This window comes from Meles meles, chromosome 2 (assembly GCF_922984935.1).
Source record: "Meles meles chromosome 2, mMelMel3.1 paternal haplotype, whole genome shotgun sequence".
In the NCBI taxonomy this organism is placed as follows: domain Eukaryota; kingdom Metazoa; phylum Chordata; class Mammalia; order Carnivora; family Mustelidae; genus Meles; species Meles meles.
In genome coordinates, this window is record NC_060067.1 from 144,443,226 (window position 1) to 144,464,918 (window position 21,693).

Genomic DNA, 21,693 nt, shown 5'->3' on the forward strand with positions numbered 1-21,693 from the left:
TAGTGTAGAATATACTCACAAAAAATATCAAAACAGTTGATACTTGTTTTAATGATTGATTGAGTAGAAGGCGAACAGAAGTTAAAAATGTACTTTCCCCAGCACATATAAACATGATAATTATCTTTTATTTTATGCTTGGGATAGTTTTGTTCTAATTTTGAAACAAAAAAAGTTCCTTAACAGAGAGCTATTAGACCACTGAGAATTGAACACCAGCGCATGTGGTGTGTGTTAGAGTACTGTTGGTAATTTTACTGCTGCTAACTTAAAATCCTCAAGGGGGAGTTAATTACAGGAAAACCATTCTAAATATCAGTAAGCTGCATATTTTCCATGACAAGAGGTTTTTCAGTTGAGGTTGAACCATTCCAGAATCCAAGCTTGTAAAAATAAGTAAATAAATAAATTAAAGTGGTGTTTGTATGCATACAGTAGACTTACAGTACTTCAAAAATTTTTCATAAAATTTTATTTAGTTAAAAAGTTAATTGTGTTTTAATATGTGTCGGCATCATGAGAATAAATTAAAATTTTTTAAAGTTCCTGTTGAATGGGATAACAAATTACACTTTGTGGTCATTTAAAATGAATGAATTTATTTATTGAGCTATTTTAAACCACTGTGTATTGCTACTTGGCAGCTCTCATTTTTTGCAAATGTTTGCAGAGTAGAGGGTTTTTTTCCCTTTCTCTCTCCACACCCTAAGCCCCCCACCCTTGTAAGCTTGGTGTAGTGTACTTTAGGACATGTATGGTAATAATCAGAGATAGTAATGAGCAAGGTATTGAATTTGGTTATTTCTCATGTTTGTCATATCATAGGCTCATAAAATCTGTGTTTGGAAATGAGTATTTTTGTATTCTTAACTTGTTATAATTTTGACTTAACCTTGTTTAAATGTACTGTGAGAAAAAAGAATTATTGAACTAATCCATAAATTATATATATGTATTGATATTTGTGTAGTGATTAAGATACTGGTACCATAATGCTTGGATTTCAATCCTGGCTCTATTTCTCACTAGCTGTATTGCCTTGGGCAAGTTATGTAACCTCTCTGAGCCTGTTTACCTGACAGAGAGAAATTAGCAGAGGAGAATTAAATAAGTGAAGTCTTTTGAACACTCCCCAGCACATGGTAAATGTTATTTAATATTAGCATTATTATTATTTCTGCTTTGAAGAAGGAAATGTACATCTAGAAAAAGAGAATGTAACATTGATTTTTGTACTAAAATCTGATTGGAAATTGTTAATTTATTATGATTTGCTTTATAAGAAAGTGTAGAAGGTGGTGGTTTCTCTTGTATTGCTCAGTGACCTATTTATTTATTTATTTATTTATTAAAGATTTTATTTATTTATTTGACAGACAGAGATCAGAAGTAGGCAGAGAGGCAGGCAGAGAGAGAGGGGGAAGCAGGCTCCCTGCCGAGCAGACAGCCTGATGAGGGGCTCAATCCCAGGACCCTAGGACCATGCCCCAAGCTGAAGGCAGAGGCTTTAACCCACTGAGCCACCCAGGCGCCCCGACCAATTTATTTTTAACACTGATAGTAAATTGGAAAAAGACCTTGTTTGGGCTCAGGCCAGTGTTTATCATTTCAGAGTAAGAAAATATAAATACTTGAAATATAGACAATGATATAACAACTTGATGTTATTTTCCTAAAAATTAGGGTTTGGGGGTATATTTCTTTGTGGCTTAAAAAATAAAGGCATTTTAATTAGATACGTTAAATTTTTTCAAAATATTTATTGAGACCTTCATATGGGTGCAGCATACTGTGCTCATTATTTGTGGGTATGAAGGAAAATAAAATTTGATTTACCCATAGAGGGTATTCCAAGCTAAATATAGAGAGGTTTATCCCATGACTTCCTTATTTACTATAAAGTCACTATTTGCTTTTAAAGTAGTGCCATTGGTATTTTACCTAAATGATATTCATTGTGAACTCACAGTGAATAAGATAAAAATAAACTTTTACCTTTATTATTATCCATAACCATACCTGTTAAAATCAAAGAAGCTTTGATTTGTCAAAACGTTTAGTAGCATACATGTAGTGTAACTATTTAGAAAAAATTATATAGATAAATATTAGTCCTGTTACTGCAAACATTATCCTTTCTGGCTTTGGGGCCCTAACGCCTAGGCAGAAACTGCAGGGGAGCAAAAAAGCCTAGCTAGCCATCTAATTTCCATATCAATAGCTCCTGCCTGGGTAGATCAGGTGCTTTGCCTCCTGGATTTCCCTAGCTGGAAACCCGGGGAATGTCAGTAGTAAACCAAAGATTCTCAACTTTCCCTTACATGACACTACGAATTTTTAAAAATCACAGCCCAAAACTTAGTACCTGCTTTTATGTATTTCTGAAGGAGAAAGCTGCTCAAAGCAGTGGGAGTTACCCTGGGGAGGGATATGGGGTTTTGAAGTCAGAATTTTGAGTTTCAGTGTTTTCTTCTTTCAGATGCACCTCTGTTCCTCTTTCTGGTTCAGTTGTTGGCTGTAGCTGCTCCTCGGAACCGCTTCATTCCCTAGATTTGGTGTACCCTTTTCCTCTAAAGCCTCTCCTTTCTGGCTGTCTTGTCACAGTGGCTGAGTCTGGTGCTGCTGCTCTCCACAGGCTGCTCCCGTTCAGGGCCTGTAAGACTCTTTGCCCAGATTCCTCTCCTCCTGGGCTTTCTGTTATGTTTGCCCCCGGGGTGTCTTAGCCTTTTAGTTTAAACACAAGGAGGAGGTAGCGTTTGAGCCTCCACTTAGTTTCCATAGAGTCTTACTCCTGGATATTTATGAAAGGACTGAAGTGGGGGTCTGGGTGGGGTGAAATGTGGACAAGGGCAATATGAAGGTAAGAGGGAAGGCTGGAGTAAAGAAGAGGGTGCAGCTTCTGAGAGCTGCTGTAGCTTTCTTGATGTCAGTTTTGGCTTCAGGATTGCACTTACATCCTCATTGGCTGTGAATCTCTCTTAGTTCTGACCTTCTTACCTCTGGATTCTCCTTCACAACCACTCCCTCACCATTACATAATGTTTTGGCAGTATAATCATTATTTGCAGAAATGACCAGCCCTTCTTATTTTTCAGTATCAAGCAGGTATTGTTTCCAAAATGGGTTCTGATTTTTTTCTGCTAATTTCCCCAAAATGTGCTGCCTTTGAACCCTCTCTTGCCCTAACTGTAAGTAAATAAATGGTCCCGTGAGCGGTGCAAGGGTCAGATTTAATGGGATTAGGGTGCTTGTTCAAGGTAACATTAGACTAGGCTTGGAGAATCACGTTTGTCAGAAAGAACATGTGTACCATCCCAGTCACTTCCCCACCGTGGATGACTCTCTGTAAAAATGATTGACCATCTTTGGCCACCTATCCTTACCACATTTCCCTGCCCTTCTGCCAAAGTACTCTTCCCCAGAGCTGATGGACAGCTTTGTTTCCTTTTCATTTCAGCTGCAGATGAAGATATCCTTGCTAAAGGAAAACAGTCCATCAAGAGTCAGGCTTTAGGAAATCAGAACTCAGAAAACGAGATCCTCCTGGAAGGCGACGACGATACTCTGTCATCCGTGGATGAGAAAGATTTAGAGAATCTCGCTGGTAAATTCAGTGGTTGTGCGGATACTTCGGCTAGCTCCAGGCTAATAAGCATCTAATTACTTACTTTTTCATCTGTGACCACTAGGACTACCAAGTTTACACCCACAATTACTTTAAACAAAGATTGTTTTTGTTCTTCCAAATATTTTCTCCCTAATCTTCAACACGGTTTCCCCTTTATTTTTCCATTCTTTTCAGTTTCTTTACCCTTCTCATCTTTTTCATTTATGAATAATTTTCACTGTAAAAGAACAAAGTTTAAAAGCAGCAACAACAAAATTCCTTCACCCATGGGAGTTACCTAATCTCTATAAAATGAGAGCTATAAGTAAAATTTTGCCAGTTTTTTGTAAATAAAGCTTGGAGGCGGATGAGCTATTTGCTTTGATATACAGGTCTTAGTGAACATGCTGCATATATATTTAACTCTCTTAAAAAATCCATTCCAGGAATGCTATGGCTTTTCACAGGATCCACATATTTTACCTGGTGTAGGAATTTTGATTTGCACTCTGCAGATCTTCAGTTTTACTTCCCTTATGGGAAAAATTCTGTTGTTTAGCCTGAAATTTTAGTCATTCATTAAATGGCTTTCCTTTCTTTAATGCCTATGGCTTCTCCCTCCAGGAGGAAAGTCTGAAAGATTCTACAGTCTCCATAGGTGAAAATTATGCAGCCTTCTTTTTTGATAATTTTAATTTAAGAGAAAAGACATAGGAATTTTCCATTTAGTGATATGTCTGCATCCTGTGCTACCATGCAGTAAATTATAATGAAAAGCAAAAATAGATGATGGTGTCTTCTCAGATGACCATAAACCTCTCTAGAAAGTGAAATAAAATTAATTGGAGCACACTGTTAAGGAATTTAGGCTGGGCATAGAGAGTAGGTGGACACTGGTATTCTCTATCCTTTTCCTTCACATCTATTTACCCATTTCCTCCTCCTCTATTTTACTTCTGTTCTTGCTACTAGTAATATATTCATACGGTAATAGAGGTGAAAGGGGAGTTTAATTATATAATCTTGACAATGGCAATAGGATTAAGAAGTAATCCACACTAATAAAGTGGTGTGGGTTAGAAATGAAGTGGAAATTGTCAGGGGTCTTCTGTAGGACCTAGGCTGCCCTAGCTCCTGCAGCTGTCTGCTTACCCTGTAATTGAATGTCTGAGAGTGATTGAAAAAATGTTATTTCTTCTCAGGATTACATGCTAATGTACAGAGGGCAAAGGAGACAGCAAAAGAACACATAGCTGCTTATTTCATCCATTTATAGGGATGAGCTTTGGGAAATCATGGCTGTTCTGCAGCTATCTGCTGCCCATCTGCAAACACAATGTATTTGTACATTGGGAATAGAGGGCAAAACCTGCTCTGATCTCCGCAGAGCATCCCTTCTATTGTCCTACTGGCACACATTAAGATTGATGTGAGATTAAGGGCCAGCACCTTCTAACAATCGATGGAAATGTCGATTCATCTGAATTTTGAAACATTTATTCACCCATTGATTACCTGAATAGGTGTACCATGTTTATAGGCACTATATTAATTCAGAACTATAAGTGCCAATCTTCTGTAGCTGTTTTCTTCACCTACAGGATTTATACAATGAGGAGTTGATGGGATTTCAAATTCTTACTCTTTCACTCTCTACCTAAATATATATATATATAGATGTACTATAATTATTACTTTTTGTCCTTTATTTTAGGTTTAGCTCTAATATACTTTATGCTCATCTATCTGTATTGAATCTATTGTTTTCAGTAGCAGGCTGATTTGTCTCTTTGATAAGCCCTGTGGAGATTTGATTATTCCAATAAAAATTCATTCACTTGGAAACCCACCCTCCAGCTGTTTACTCCCAGAGTCCCTGAACTACACTAATATTAGATTTGGAAGCATTGAACAATATTTAGCAGTGGAAAGGCAGGCTTAGAAAAGAAGTATTTTTACCAATTTTTCATGGGGTAAAGTTGTTATGGAAGAGGCTTTGTGTCAACCTGGCACAAAATCTTTATCAGAGAATATGGTGTAACGTTTCTCACTTCACTAATAAGCTAGTGATCTTTGTTGTAATCATACTTCAGCCAAACTAAGCTAACCTCTGGCCTTGGAAGCCCGTTGAGCCTTCCTTGCTCCTGGTTGTTGTTCCATGTTGTTGCATAGCCTGAGGCTTGTTTTCTAAATGCAGTGTGGAAGGACTTATTTAGGCAGAGCCACCTTCTTACCAGGAGGTTAGACCAAAGCTTTGCAGACTCCCTGGGAAATAATTGCATCTTAGTTTACTATTATCATTAACCGCCTACTATAAATTTCTTAGTATGAGAATCCCAGTAACTTTGCATTTTCAGAGGCAGCTTTGGGGTAGATAGAATTTGTAAGTGTAGACAATTTGGCAGATAATTTGGTGCCAGAGGTGAGAATTTGAAAATACAATTTCTGCTTGCATCTATTAGATTTTTTGAAAAATGTCATCTCGTTGTGTGGCTTGTGTCTTGCTTTTGGCAGGTCCTGTTAGCCTGAGCACACCAGCTCAGCTTGTGGCCCCCTCTGTTGTAGTAAAGGGCACTCTTTCTGTCACCTCCTCCGAACTCTATTTTGAGGTGGATGAAGAGGACTCTCACTTCAAGAAAATCGACCCCAAGGTGAGAAGAGGAGGAGGAGTGGGTTTCACTTTAAAGCATTTTTTTCTTATGATGGGATGGTGGGCTGCTGTTGGGTAGGATTGGCATTGGTAAAATCTGACAGATTTTGAATTTCTTGCTGTATTGCTTCTGCCTATATGCAAGACTACTATCTTGTTTAGCTTATGATTCCCTTACCAGCAAGTTAGATTATTGAAGTTCATTTAGATTCAAAGACAATTTTCACTTAATTGCGTTTATCATTAGCTCATTCCGGGGTTGGGGGGAACTACAGGGAGTATTGTCCATAAATATATTCTGCCACAAAGGTTCCAGGGTGAATTAAGCTACAAAATTCAGTGAGGTTGAGAATGGAATTATTTTGTTTAGCCTTTATATTTTCTGGATGTAATACCAATATATCACTCTCCTTGCTTTGTCCTCATGACTTACTACTCTGTTGTGCACGCAAGCATGTCTTATGTGTGTGAGATACCTCTGTTTCCCATTACCTACAGTCGATTTTACAAGGCACTGCATAATTTCCTATTCTTAAATGAAAATGTAATTTCCCCTTTAAAATGTATTTCTGATTACTTTTCAGACCTTGGCAACTTTATTTTACTAAGAAACATTTGTGGCATAGCCATAAAGCCAAAGCTGGGTTTATTTCATGAAAGTGAATGGTAGAATTTATTCTGATAGGAAACAGTCTCTTTTAAAATGAGCAAAATAAGCAACCTGTAGAAGAGAAGTGGCTTAAAAAATAGAATTACTATTTTATGGTCGGATAGCTTGTGTGAACACACATATTTTGGGTTTATTGGTAGGAAGTCTTTGGTAATGTAATCATGTGAATTATTAAATTTTAGTGATTTTGAAGTATTTCAAAGCAATCATTGATGAAAGTGGTATAATTCTATTTAAAACTTTACAAACAAATCATCTCTTGTCTTACATGTGTTTCTAGCATTTTGTTTTGGAATTGCTGCCTTTATTAAGATAAGATTTGGTAGACCATATGAAAGGAAGGCTACGTTGGAGATGATTGTTTTGAACTTGTTAATTCAGCCAATTCAATATAGAGAAAACTTTAATTGTGAAATTATATCAACTGGAAAAATTTCCTACTTTGTTACATGGTTCTGCTATTTGAAATTGTATTTTAGTTTCTTTAGGAAATGAAGGTAACCAGAATTACTTAAACTCTCTAATTTATGGTACTTTGTATGTCTGAGAGGTTGAAATTTAATTCAGAATATTCTATTATGCTTTTGGACATATGTGGCCTAGAATCTAAAATGTGATGTAATTTAAAGGTGTCTAACATAGTTGTTCTCAAGATTAGGATCTCTGCCAATCTTTGCAGTGAGGCTCTTTAAAGTTATTTACTCCTTTTGAGAGAACTTAAAACTTTTATTTCTCTCTGATTTTGTTCTCTGTAATATCATTAAATTAATTTTTCCCCTATTGCTTGTGCAGTACAAAGATCTTTTAGCTTAATTACAGCATTTGTCTTGTACCCCTGCATTCTGCCTAGTGTTATGGAAATCAAAATTTTGCTAATTTATATTCTTAAAATTTTTCAATTATTGAAAGAAATTTTTGTTTTGTGTAGATGTTGGTGCTTTTAGTTACTTTGTAAATGAGGATGCTTGTGTTGTAGCAGTGTTTTTCTTTATTTGTTGGTGATACCTGCGTTAAATAAGATGGGGAAAAATGCCAAATTTGGGGAATTTTTGTTCTTCTTATCAGGACTTAAAAACTTCTTCCTGGGGTAGCTGGAGAAGATAGTGTCTCATGCTATAAATACTTGTGTGCATAAGGAAAAAAAGGTCATTTTAAGATGTCATTTTTATCTTTTAAACTAAACTAAACATTGTACCCTTAAATGACTTCTTTGTAAATGTGAGCACCTACTACTTGCTTTGAAAATGTTCCTAAAAATCAGAACATTTTCCCTGGAGAATAGCTCATTTTTATTATTTTAAAAAAATCAGTATTTTTGTCTGAACCACTTAGTATTGCAATGAGTTTGTTTTACATCTATAGGAAAAAAGATCAGAAAAAGATACAGTATTGGTTGAAAGAGTAGAGATTATTTCAGAACTGATAAGATCAAAGTTTATATTTCTTAAACAAAACAATTTTTACTAGGAAATTTTTACCAGGGAATCTGAGAATTTAAGCCTCTTTTGTCAAGTGAACTCTAGGCATCAGAGCCCTGAGTACCTTCCTTGTTTTTATTCATCTCTACTGTCCTGCAGATCATCCCTCCATACGCTCCCTCCCCCATGCAAACTTCATCCTCAGATCTTTAAAATTCCTTTTTAGAACATTTTTGCCTCCATCTCTCCTTCATGGACTTTTCAATAAATTAAAAACTGGACTAAATCAAAGAATAAATTTTAAATGTTAAAGGGTAGTATCTGACATATTTTCTGTATCTGTGCCTCATTATTAGCATATCTAATGGAGTATATTGAAGACAACATAAAGAAGACAATCCAAACCAGCTCCTTTGGGATGCTTTCAATTTTACTCATTATTTTATTTTTAATTGTTATTTCCTTGTATTAAAAAGAAACCTTTGTTAATTTAGATGAAGTGTTAAAACAAGTACATTGGATTATTACCTTAGAAAAGCAGAAGGAGTAATGTACTTTTTCTGTATGTAAATTCTTGAAACAGTAATTTTTTTTTTGGTCATAAAAATGGTATTAAAACCTTTTTTGTTTCAATTGCCTGTAAGCACCTTCTGAATAATTCTGGGAATTTGGCAAATAATGGTCTTAATTATGGCATTTATAACTAAACCTTAAAAAACTGAGGTAGTTTCTAAATCTGGATTGTTCATATCATCATTTGCTGGGGAAAAGGAATATTGTTGCAACCATTTTATTCTTTTTTGGTATGGTTGATTGAATTGTTAAGTTTTTGTTACTTAAAGTTCCAAGAGGACAAATAATTGAAAGCAAAGTAGCAACTGATCATGTTAACTATTAAGAAAAGATGCATGAATATTGCCTTTGTTTTTCAGATTCAGAGTTGATTTTTTAAAAATATGATGTAAGAAAGCAAATCTCTTAATTTTTAATGTGAAATCATTTTTTTCTATTTTAAACATTAGGACCAAAATCTTTCCTTCCACACAAAAATCTGCTTTTTGCAAGTGTGAAGAAAGCTATTACTTTAAACCTCAAAACATATTATAGTTGGGTAAAATTAATATTTTCTCTTTTCCAAGGTTTGGGAGTGGGGAGACTTGTATGGTTAAATCTACAAAAAGGGCTGTATCTGTAAATTTTGAAAATTAGAGTTCCAGTGAAAGCTTTTTGCATTTAGCTCCTGAAGTTCACATCCTTATATTGTAAATTATCAATTATAATCTCACCTGCCTTCATTTAAGAACAGTCCACAGTCAATTACAATGTAAAGTAATATTTTTATTACTGTTTTCAACAAGACTGCTTAGGGTGAGGGTAGAGGTGCAAGAAAGGGAGGGGCACAATCTGACATTGGCACTGAGATACATTTAACATCACCAAAACTTTTTTTAAAAGAGAAATTTTACATATAATTAAATACTTTTTCTCACTCCGTGACAACATTCAGGCAACCCAGAACAAAATGAAATGAGAGAGGAAGAGGGAAAGAAAGATGAGCGAGGGGAGAAAGGAGAAAAGGAGAGAAGGAAAAGAGGAGAAACTACTATACATTGATTTGAAAGTGTACCTTGGGTTTCATTTTGTGGTGGCAAAGCCCGATTGCTTCTTTTGTGTGACCTTTTAAATTCACATTGTTTGGAAGAAAAAATGATCACTTTTGTGCAAGAATGTGATTTTGTTTGTTTGGTTGGCTGGTTTGCTCTCTTTTTGTTTGCTTGTTAATTAACGAAGGTTTTGTGCCTGCTTCCTGTTTCTTTCAGGTGGCTTATGTAAAAGTTTGTGTCCGGAGTTTCTGCTGTTTGTAGCTGAGTTGTGTGTGTTGTGTGTAAGAGAGCATTCCCATTTGTGTCGCTTTTCAAGCAGTCCCCAGCACCCTATAGTTTGTCCAGGCTTTTGGGATTGGTGAGAATTTCCCTGGCCAACCTCCAGGTCTGCTTGGCAGCACTCTCCAGGGCCGAATGGGGCTTGCCCTGAAAAAGGTCGAGGTTGGGCAGAAAGTAGTGAGGGCAGCGGCGGCACTGCAGGCAGGAGATGAGTTGCAGCAGGATGCCGTTGAGCCGATCGCCTAGGCACGCCTCGTCCCAGTCCGTTTCCCGCGGGTGTTTCTCGCACTCATACAGCAGCAGGGTCTTCATGTGGTAGTTATTGAGCGGCTGGCCTGGCAGCTCCAGGTGGCGGTCCCGCAGCGTCTTCAGCACCGAGAGACACTTGTTTCGGCAGCCGCCCATCAGCAGGCGGTTCTCAGCCTCCCCGAACTGTAGCACCCAGGCATCGCTCTCCGCAGAGCTCTGCTTGCCCGTCAGTGAGTAGCACTCCTTCGACAGCAAGTTGAACCCTTCGGCCTTGACCTCCGCCACCCGATTGGGGCCGGGCCACGGGATATGGGGCATAGGCCACTGTGCCGCACTTCGAGGCCAGATACCGGTGCACTTGAACGCAGGGGTGATTTGCACCACATAGCGCTCCCTGATGCGCAACTTGACCTCGCTGGTGTCTGCGATCATCTTGACCACATCCCGATAGCTGCACTTGTCCACCGCCTGAGCCACCAGGGTCTGGAAGCGTGAGCGGATCTTGCGCGCTGAGAGGTAGCCGGATGCCGTGATGAACTCGACCCAGAGAGACATGCTCCGCTTGCGTCCATCACTCAGTTTGAGCACCGCGCAGCCGGGCAGGGAGCCGTCGTCCACGAAGTTGAAGACGCCCATCTGGTTTAGGTAGAGCACCACCTCGAATTCCGTGGGCGAGATGACCTCCAGCCCCTCGTAGCGGGCATCGATCTCGCTCAGGGAGCTGATGAAGCGAGGCTCCTGTACCTCCACTTCCTTTAGCACGTCCGAGACCACCTTACAGACCTCTCGGATAGTCTTGGCGATGGCCGCCTTGCGCGCTTGGCAGCGCTCAGTGTAGTATTTATTGAGCTGGTAAACCAGCTTGGCCTGAGCGGCGATCATGTTGGGGCACAGGTCCGGGCTATACACCGGCGTCTCGCAATACGTTGAGGGATCCAAGGCTCACGCAGTGGTGGTGGCCCTGCAGCTGGCAAAAGAGGCTTTGCGCTCCCCCTAAGCCCCACTTTCGCTCTTGGTTTCCACCTGGACTGACCGGCTGACAAAACAGCCGGCTAGCTCGCTCTTTCCCCTCTTTAGAAACCTTTTTTCTTCTCCAGAAATAAGTAAAAAAAGGTAATCTTTGAAGAGGAAAAGTACCTGCTGGGACTTTTTTGCTTGATGTGTAAAATAAAGGTGTGCTTGTAAGAGAGATGAAGGGGGGTGGGCGAAGAGAGGGGTGAGAGAAAAATTCAGGTTACCAAGAGGTGAGGCTTAGATGCCTGCAGCCGAGATTGCCCAGAAATCTGGAAATAAGGTCTTTTAAGTGCCAAAGTAAATTTAAAAATAAAAGCGAAACATTCAGTGTTTCATTCTTAAACTTCTCTCCCACGCTGATAAGACTTCTTCACTCAGCGTAGGAAGTGCCTTTTTCCTCACCCTCCCCCAAGTGGAAGGTGAAAGACGTAATTAAGGTCCAGAGAGCAGTGAAGTGCAGCTCAGTCCGAGGCACACTTGGAGGTTTGCAGATGCCCCGCACTCTCAGCGTGATGGTCTGGTCTCTTCTCAGGGGGTCCTGTTGTAGCCGTTTTCCTCTTTCCTACTGGAGGCGTTGTTTGGACTGGGTTGGTTTGTTTGTTTGCAGTGGCTTCTTCTTGTCTTTCTCTAGGTGCACACCGCTGAAAGTTGTTTGGTATTCATTTCTGCTTCATAATTTATAATTTTGGCCCTCACAAAATCTATTTTAGTGTGACGAAGTCCTTGCTTGCGTTGCATCTGGGGTTTAGTTATAAGGATTCAGGGGTTTTTCTTCTCCTCCCCCTTTAGGTTGCTTGTGCAGATTCCACTTTCTGAGTCGTCTCTCCCTCCACCCCTGCGATGTCTCTCTCCTTTTCCCTCTCCCTCCCTCTTTTTCTCTCTCCCTCCTCTCTCCTTCTCTCTCTCTTCCTCTCTTTTTTCTCTTCTCTCCCTCTCTCTCTCTCCCTTTCCCTCTCTCTCTCTGCCTTGCTGTTTCCTGGAGTTATTTAGTTTATGAATGGTCCAGGGCCATCATGAGGGGGGTGGAGCTTCAGTTCCTACAATCGCTATCCGAGCTGTCAGTGCTTTAGCCAATCCGAGAGAGAAGACAGGCATGCTTGGCAGACAGTAGCAGCCACCGCTGCACTTGATAAAGAAAGGGGGAAAAGAGAGAAGTAAGAAAATAGGGGGAGATAGTAGAAGTCAAATGCTCACACACATTTTACAGCCCCCTTCTTCTTTATCCTCTCCTCTTATCTGTTGCAAGGAAGAAAAAGAGTCTATATAGAAGGGACTTCCTGGAGATGGCTGGAATAACAGGAGAGAGTAGCTGTGGTTGAGAAAGGTTCACTTTTTTTTTCTTCCTACCAACATTGTGCAGAAGGTGCAAACTCTGACAAAATTACTTTTGCTTGAAGGCAAATAGAAGGAGGACAGACAATCTTGGAAAGAACCTACATTTTTCTAGATTTTCTCTTCTGGCAAACTCTCCTTCCCTTCTCTTCCCCTTCTCTCCCATTGCTGCCAAGAGCCAGAGCAATTGCTGTATGTGTGCACCAGTTGGGGTGTGTGTGTGGAATGGATATGGGGTGAAGGTTCATGACCATAAATCTCTTTTCAGTCATCTCCATATCCTGTTGAAAAATGGGGCAGAGTAAATATAGTGCATTGTTTGATAATTACTTCTTAATTAAGATTCAGCTATTTTATGCTATTTGTTAAAAAGACTAGTTATTGGAGATAAAATATGTTTAAGTCTTGAGAAAGAGTGCAAATTTGTGGTAGAAATTTGTGCAAAAATGTGGTAGAATATTGTTGGATATACTTTTAAATTAACTAAGCCACTAAAATTGTTTTAAACAATAAAAATGAAAATAATTTGTAAAAGTGAACCTGAGTTAAAGTTTTCTTAAATGTTTTCTTAAAATGTTAGATATTATAAACCTAATTTTGAATATACTCTGAGGCAGTACAGAGTTTCACTTGTAAAATGATTTTATTTTCATAATTGACTGTTGCTTTTAAAAGACTTCACTGCTGCAAAAATCTATAACTATCCTGTTATTGATTACACAGATGGCTTCACTCCTCCCTTGGCATTTCAGTGAAACTCATGTGCTTTTAGTATATGTATTATACTTTCAAGCTGTACCTCTTGTAGCCTTTCCCTACTTTTGGATGAAAGAAGCTGTAACAGTGTTTTTGATTTGCTTAGTATGGAGGGTTTATGTTTGAACCTCAGGTGTCTTGATACTGAGTCTTCTTAAGACAAATCAAGTAGGTGGAATAATTTTTGGTTAGATTTTTGATATTCTCTTATAATGACATAACAAATAAAAATCTATGAAGCCAATTTGGGCAAACACTTCCTTTTGCAAAACCGGTGTGCCTGCGGCTTTTGCAAAAGCTCTTGGGAGGGCTTGAGGTGCCCTCTTAAAAGCTGGACCAGGTAAACCTGAATTCAGTTGCATAAGGAAAGATTATTTCTCTCCATGTACTTGATGTCCAATACTTGGACTTCTTGGTTCTTTCTTAGGTCTCTGGAGCAGACCACTGGTTCCTTGACCCCCTCACTCTCTTTGCCACATCCCCTTTCTCAAGAACTGCTTGGGTTTTTAAAAAATCAAGTTGGATTTTGTGAAGAATACGTCTTTGGTAGCCAGGAGTGGGGAAGTACAGTCGGAAGTAAGCAAACACCATACTCTGGGGTGCAGAGCTTTAGTCAACTTCTCTGGCAGTGGTGGTGACTTGGGGCGGCGTTTGGCTCCCGTCTTGCTGGGGGCGCAGCTTTCATCTCGGGAGTGCTTGGCGGCGGAAGGATAGAGCGGAGCCGTGGCGTCTTCGGCATTCGCGCGAGTGAGAAGCCCAGACTCTGTAGGTACCCCGGCTAATGCTTTGGAGGTCACACTGGCTCTCTGGGAAATATTACCGGGCAGGAGGGACACTTTGCTGCAGAGTTGTGCGGTCAGCCGGTAGAGGATCTACTGCAGCTTCTCCTGGGGGCAGTTCCTGGGCGGAGACTTGTGCTGGGGACGGAGGGTGCGGAGTTTCCCTCCCACACCCTGGAGGTGGCCCCTTCTTACTCACTTCGGGTACCCGAGCTGGGAGGCCTTGCGCGTGGACCGGCCTGGCCCGAGACGTTCCTGGGAGTGTTTGCAAAAAGTCCCGGGGGTCACGGCAGTTGTCCATCTTCCCAGCTCCAGTGTGGCGTCGCCACCCCCCACCCCCGGGTCCGTGGGTAGGCGCCCAGCGCTCTCCCTCCTCGAGGGAGGTGGCCCAGGCCACGCGGATCTTCGCGCCACCACTCCCTGATACCCCACTCCTCTTTTTCCGGCTTTGTCGGGCTCGACCAAGTTTCGTGGCACCCTTGTCTCTGGGTTTCTCCACTTTTACATACAGAGGCTGAGGGATGATAAAACGTACAAATGTTTTGATTTAAAAACAATTCATTACCAATTTACCCTGTCTAAGGTAGATGCTGTAGTAAATAATAAATCAGTTAAACAAAGGCGACTTTAATTTATTGCCGTGGTACTAATTAGAAACATCATTCGAGCAATAAACTTAAACACTTCCAGCAAATAATGCTCGCTCTTGCTCGTTCTCTTCCTCCCCCCTCCCCCACACCAACTCACTCTGGCTGCCTCTGCTCTAAGAGCTGCTTCAGCTGTGTGTTGCGGATCCGCTCTTCCTCTGGTTGAATAATTGAAGGGGGAAACGGTATCCGAGGAGGCTGTAATTGAAGAGCCCCTGTCACCTCTGCTTTTATGTATGTTAGTATAGAAGTCCATCAGCAGCTCCTTGATGGTGTATTAAAACGAAGTGGCAGCCCCTTCTGCAGGAGATACCGTATTCTATTAAAGGAGACCAAGTGAGAGAAAGAAACTCTAGAGGCTAAAAGCCACTTCAGGTCTTCAGACCGATTGATCTGTATTCTCTTGTTATAATCCGTCTCATCATACTTGAGTTAATGAGGCAAAAGAGGGGGAGAGAAATCTGATGGTCCTTGACAAATTCATTAGGGAGGCTGCAGGACATTTTATTTGACTGTTAAACATCTTGTTTGTTTGGTTTAGGCAGTGCCAACATCAGCTTGCTTCTGCCCAGACCTGCGATGTTGGACTAGCGTAAGACATTCCTAAAAAGAGGGGAGGATATTCAGGGTTTGATTTGAATTTTTTGTTTGGGATTTTGGGTGGTCCATAACCTTCAGACTTCTCTAGTCTTTACCTTCATATTACTTGAGAAGCATTTTATGAAAATGTGCACGATAATACTAAGGAGGGGTTGTTTTTAGTTAGTGTAAGCTGAAATGTATGTGTTGACACTTTAGCCTTACAGTTTCCGATTTCCTTAAAACAAAACTGAGTCAAGTTATAGAAATTAATGGGCTAGTTTTTGAAAAAAGTGAATATTTAAGCTCCAGAAGAATAGCCAGATTATACTTTACATCCTTTTTTTAATTGATTATGAGCAAATAAACTTTCAATTATTAATTGAATTTCCTCTTGCAATGAAATTCTTATGAGTACAAAAACTTGGAAATAAGATTTAACTATTTATACAAATAAGATCTTGAACATAAGGGTGTATCTTAATCTGAGGGCCTTTTTATATTTAAAATTAGAAGCAAAACTGGGTACTATTTGGTGCTAAAATGAGGTGATGTGTTGGCAGAAGTCTTACATTGACAATATTTATAACTGAAGAATAATGGGCAATTAATAGGATGTTAATTTTATAATATGCTACTCTAAGATAGTAATACGATACTTGATTTTCTTGGAGTTTTTCCTTGAAAAGAAATGAACAATCCAGTTGTGATACTTTCTTGCATAGAAAATTCAGTCATATTTTCCTACAGCAATTGACTTAAACAGCCTCAGCTTAAGTGCTTTGAGGAAAGAACCCTGTCTTCCATTTATAGGGAAACAGTATGAGAGAAAAAAGAGAACTAATGCTCTTTGTCTGTCATTTTAAAACATTCCTGCACTGCTGATGAAGCTTGAACTGCTTGAGGGAATATATGGATTTGAAAAGAAATGATTCAGTAGTTCATGTTGTGTTTCTCAGGAGCAAAACCAAGCTAATGGCTGAAGTCAGAGCTTCTGTACATCTGACAGATATAATCCTGTTTACATTTCCAGAGAATACAGAATCCTTAAACTGTTTTATTTTTTGCTGATCTTTACTTAGAAATGTATTTACTAAGTTAAACTTCAGTGCATTTTTTACTTTATCATATCACTGAGACTTAAAAGATACTCATGATTTTATTCTTTATAGACATGGCACACAGTATTGTAATAATCTTTACTAAAGAGTATACAGATTTTAGATTATATAATTTTGTTTTCCAGGAAAACATTTTAGAAGTATTCAAAACATAATCAGGTTATTGACTTAAAAAAAAAAAAAAAAGGTGACTTGGAAGGATTTATACTTTTTGGAAAACAAAGGACCTCATGTTTACGTGTGTATACTCTCTTCCTCTAAAATCTAATTTTGAAGCATTTGTGCAGTTGCTAAATTTTGGGGTTCTTACGTACTTAATCTTTCAACATATTTATAAAAATGCTTGATTTTTTTTAAAGAAAAAATAATTTTTGATCAAAATATAAGTGGGAAAATGAACAACTACTAAACTCCCTTAATTTAAAAAATATTCTAGTAAAAACAGAAAGAAAAGTGAATAATCCAAACACAAATTGTGTATTAGTTGATGAAATTTTATTGAAGTAATTATTTTAAAACTTTTAAAAACAATTATCAGGGTTATAGTATCTCCATTGTATTAAAAGTCAAAGTAAAATCACATTTTCTTTTGCTCTCTGTGAAATTATCCGATTTCCATATCATAGACTTTGTTTCTAAACTATCAATAATTACTATTGTGGAATCAGTCTAGAGAGTAATCAGTAATTGAATGTTTTCTTTGAACAGTTCGCTGTAGTACTTGTTTTAAATGGTCAGTCACACTGCTAAACCAAGTTGTTTTTGTTTTTTCCTCTTACAAAATAGCTTTTAAAAAACAACAAAAAAACAAAAAAACAAACCCTTGTAATCTCTTTGATCGGTAACCCAAGGGTATTCTCATTTGTACAGTTTGAACTTAAGATAATGTTCTGTCAGGTAAAGGCAATAGCTTTAATTTTGCATAGTAAGCCTATTGAAGTGTATTAAGAAATAAATCTTTTACATGCTTTTGAGCATCGTGTTGTGGGCCTTTTGAATTTGGTTGGGTAACCTCGGGTAATACATATATATGATTAGTGGTGTTGTTTATACTTTTACATCTTTTACAAGTCTAATTCTTACTTCGTAGGTTGAGAAAATTGAAGAGTACAGTATATGTTCTTGTTTTCCCCCAAGTTGAATAACATACCTTATTAAGCTATATATAATTTGATCTCACCAAGATGTATAATGATAGAGCAAAGAAATTATACTCAGGAAAATGGAAGTAAGCAGCTTTTAGCCTAACTGAAAAGTACATACCATTGTATTACTGAGCTAGGATATGAAATTTTAAGAAAATCCAAGTTAATTCAGCAAGCATCTCTCAGAAGGTGTTTCATTGAACTTATTGTATTTTCACGTATGTTGGGATATATCATTTGGTCTTACCAATAAATCATTTAGCTTTTTCTCATTTTAAATGTATACGTTTTTGAGTTGTAGTAATTACATTTTTATTTCCATAGATAGTTAAACAAGTTCTGAAAGTTAGAACAAATAAGATCTTGTCCTCCTTTCTTCCTTCTTTTTTAACAATTTGAACTTGCTAATGTACTATGAGGAAGATATTAAATTTCACCTGTCAAATAATTTTGGCTTTCATAACTCGCTATAATCTTCAACAAATGAGAGGGTACTTTCAGTAGAACCAGCTCTTAACTATTTAAGGAATGATCATATAATTTGTGGATTATTTTTTGTGTCTGTTTTTTTAATATCAATTTCAGAAGATAGGAAAATCAGGATTAGTCAATATTGAAATTGATGCTAAATAAATCAAAACTTTTCATTTCCATTTTATTCAAGACATTAAATTTTATGGTTTAAAGAAGGTGTGATATCCTTCGTTTAATAACTTAATACTACACACCACATGTAGAATATATTTTTGGGGATCTTAGAGCCATCGCCATTCCCATTTCTGTTTTCCTTTGTGATCAGTGCCAGACATTTCTGTAACAGATAATTGAGATTAGGGATGTAGATTATGCTAGTTCTGAGCTGTACATAGTTCAAAATATAAGACTTGGCATTGTGTTCTATATTTCTTTCAGGTCATATGAGACATTTTGTGGACTTATGTTTAAAATCATCAGTTAAGCATATCATATGGATAGTTTGGTATTATACTTCAGGAAAACTAGCCTTTTTGAACCTTTTAGTTTATTTTAAAATATATTGGTTCTATCACACTCCATCTTCATTATTACTAGTAAAGGTCATTTGGCATCATTCTTTTGCTACCATCACAGGAAATTTTTAATAGAATTTGTATTATTTTTCATGGAAATGTTAAAACTCTAGCCTGTTTCTTCCTTCAAACATTGTGAATTAGAGTAGAAGTGATGTGCTGAGAGGTCTTTCTGATTCCTTATAGTAGTTAAACAACAACAACAAAAATTCTTCATTGGCTCCAGTCTACGTATAGAAGACATCTGTATAGTATAAATGAAATAATATTTGATGATCTAAGGAATGGAAACTTTTCCTTTAACCATGTGAAATCAAGCTAGGATATAAAACAGCTGTCTTGGCCTATGTATATCAAGGTTCTGCCAGCCTGTTTCTTTTCTGAATTTTCCCTTTCTATCTTCCCTTATTATCTTTGGATCCTAAAGAGTCATTCTTTTATTTTCTGGCTGGTTTTGTCTAAAGACAAAACCTGGGTTGGTAGGTTTAAATCAGCCTGGATAGAGTGAAAAATCTTTGATCTATGGCTATGACTGTTTCCAAGTGATTTGCTTGCTGGGACCAGACACTATCCATGCCCTTTCACGTTGCTATCAGATAGGTACACACAAAGGACCTGAAAGGCTACCAGATGCATAGTTAATCATCAAATTAGGTAAGTACGGGGTTCTAACCATACTTAATTAGATCTTCTATTTCTAATAGTTATTTGATCTATGGTACCTTGTTGGTTAAATGTTCTACAAATCTAATCTGTTCTGGAAATTGGGCAAAACTTTCTATAAACTACAGCATCAGTTAAAAATGAATGATATAAGCTGTGTATTTTTAAAAATATATAAGGTCATTGCTGTCGTGTAGCTTACCTAGGTAGATAAGACAGAGGCAGTTTGATAGCATCTAAAAAGCATTAATCCAGGGGGAAAAAAGACCTGAGTTTTTGTCCTGGGTTGACTATAGACTATCTGAGTGACCTTGATCGAGTCATTATCTCTACTCACTGTTTTCTCAGTTCTTTTTTTTTTTTTTTTTTTTTTTTTTTAAAGATTTATTTTTTTGACAGACAGAGATTACAAGTAGGCAGAGAGGCAGGCAGAGAGAGAGAGAGAGAGGAGGAAGCAGGCAGGCTCCCAGCCAAGCAGAGAGCCCGATGCGGGGCTCGATCCCAGGACCCTGGGATCATGACCCGAGCCGAAGGCAGAGACTTTAACCCGCTGAGCCACCCAGGCGCCCCGTTTTCTCAGTTCTTAATTCAAGAGTGGATTAGAACTTTTTTCTACCTCTTCAAGATAAAATAATCTGTAACTTCATACCATAGCATGATTTAAGTTGTTCTTTATGTCTTTATTAGTTGATTTCAAATCAGAAATCTTCCTGCAGGAATTTAGACTTACAGTGCTGCTCTAATGTAGGTATATGAAAGTTTTTAACATGAAAAAAATTACAGAAACCAATAAGCTTACAAATGGTTATATTCCATCCATATTTTAGTCTTAAGGGAAAAAATGACAAATTATAGGTTGGAGATGGTTGTGAGGGACAACCGAATAACAACTTGGAATAAATTCTAAGAGTATATTAATTATTGCTTGATAGGAGTTGGATCATAAAAACATGAAAAAGACACAGCTATGTGTATTGTATGTATAGAAAAATAGTATGTGTTTGAAGGTGTACATAAGATTAGCTGGTATGTTTTTGTACTTTCAGTGTTTCTGATATTTTTAGAAAGGTTAGATGCTCTGTAAAAGTTCTTGAAGCCAAAGAAAGTTCAAGTTCATAATTAACTCCAAAAATAAAAAAAAACTACCAAAAAAAAGGTCTGGTCAGTCTTCTCCTTAGGGAAACTCTATTGTTATAAGGAACTATAATACTGCCATATTCATGTTGTGTTAAAAGATAGATCCAAGCAGGGAAATGGCTTTCAAAACATGAGTCACGATACTAAGTAAAGTTTTATACTAGTTTCTCATGCTTTTCACCAGAAGATCTGACAAGCATAAAAGTGTTAACATCTTTTATTTTACAGATGTTCTTAGTTTTCTCTCAAACTGTAAAAGATGCTGTATCAGAGAAGCGTGGTAGGAAATAATTTCAACACCTCCCTTTCACTGGTGTGATAACTTACTATTTTCTGAGCTTGTGGATATTTTTGGAGGGAGGGCTGTGAGGCAGGAAAGAGACAATATATTGAGATCTAATTATTCTCATTTCAAGATACAGGTCAATCTGTTTGCTTTATTATGAATTCTCTCTAAAATATCTTTTCAGTTAGCGTAGTTGAATTATATTTACTTCTAAGTTATAGTCACTGGAAGTCCCTCATTAATGCAGGGACAGTGCAGGTGACCACTGAAAGAGTTGTTGATGGACACTCCGTGGGTTTGCAAAGTGCAAACCTAAAAGACTGAGTGTTGAGAAATGCATTGCTATTTGTGAATTTATGTTTTATCTCACTTCACTTGAAAATTTATGAGTAGTGTGGCTTAAGGGTGCTGGAGTTGTGTGTTCCAGGGCTTGCCCCTACTGATAACACCCTTGTTGGCGTGAAAGTGCAATGCAAATTATGACAGTTACAACCTTCTGTTTTGTTTAACCTGTCAGTAGATTTCCTGGCTCAGTGCTGAGGGCAATGGTGTGTTCAGCTAGTCCATATTCACCTAAACTTAAAAGGTCAGGTTTCTACAGGCAAGCCTAGTCAAAGCCTAATTGATGAGGAGGGCAGGGAGACAGAATTTACTGTTCTGTTGGCTAGTTTCATATCGTTAGGTTGTCCTGAAAGCATCAGGCAGTCA

General features: G+C 38.0%; 2 protein-coding genes across 8 annotated transcripts in view; one reads left to right on the forward strand and one right to left on the reverse strand.

Annotated features, from left to right (window-relative positions):
• LRBA (LPS responsive beige-like anchor protein) overlaps window positions 1-21,693 on the forward strand; it is a 759,801-nt gene that overhangs the window by 472,482 nt on the left and 265,626 nt on the right. For all 7 annotated transcript variants that reach the window (XM_045989499.1, XM_045989508.1, XM_045989525.1 and 4 more), the window contains exons 39-40: window positions 3,458-3,604; window positions 6,122-6,258. In XM_045989499.1, the coding sequence (XP_045845455.1) occupies window positions 3,458-3,604; window positions 6,122-6,258 (284 nt within the window). The remainder of the gene's footprint in view (window positions 1-3,457; window positions 3,605-6,121; window positions 6,259-21,693) is intronic.
• On the reverse strand, window positions 9,663-12,427 carry MAB21L2 (mab-21 like 2). The gene has a single exon (XM_045989567.1). The coding sequence runs from the start codon at window positions 11,357-11,359 to the stop codon at window positions 10,280-10,282; it is 1,080 nt and encodes a 359-aa protein (XP_045845523.1). The 5' UTR covers window positions 11,360-12,427; the 3' UTR covers window positions 9,663-10,279.

Coding starts and splice junctions, on each gene's coding strand:
- MAB21L2 (XM_045989567.1), bottom strand. CDS start 11,359: ATGATCGCCGCTCAGGCCAAGCTGGTTTACCAGCTCAATAAATACTAC.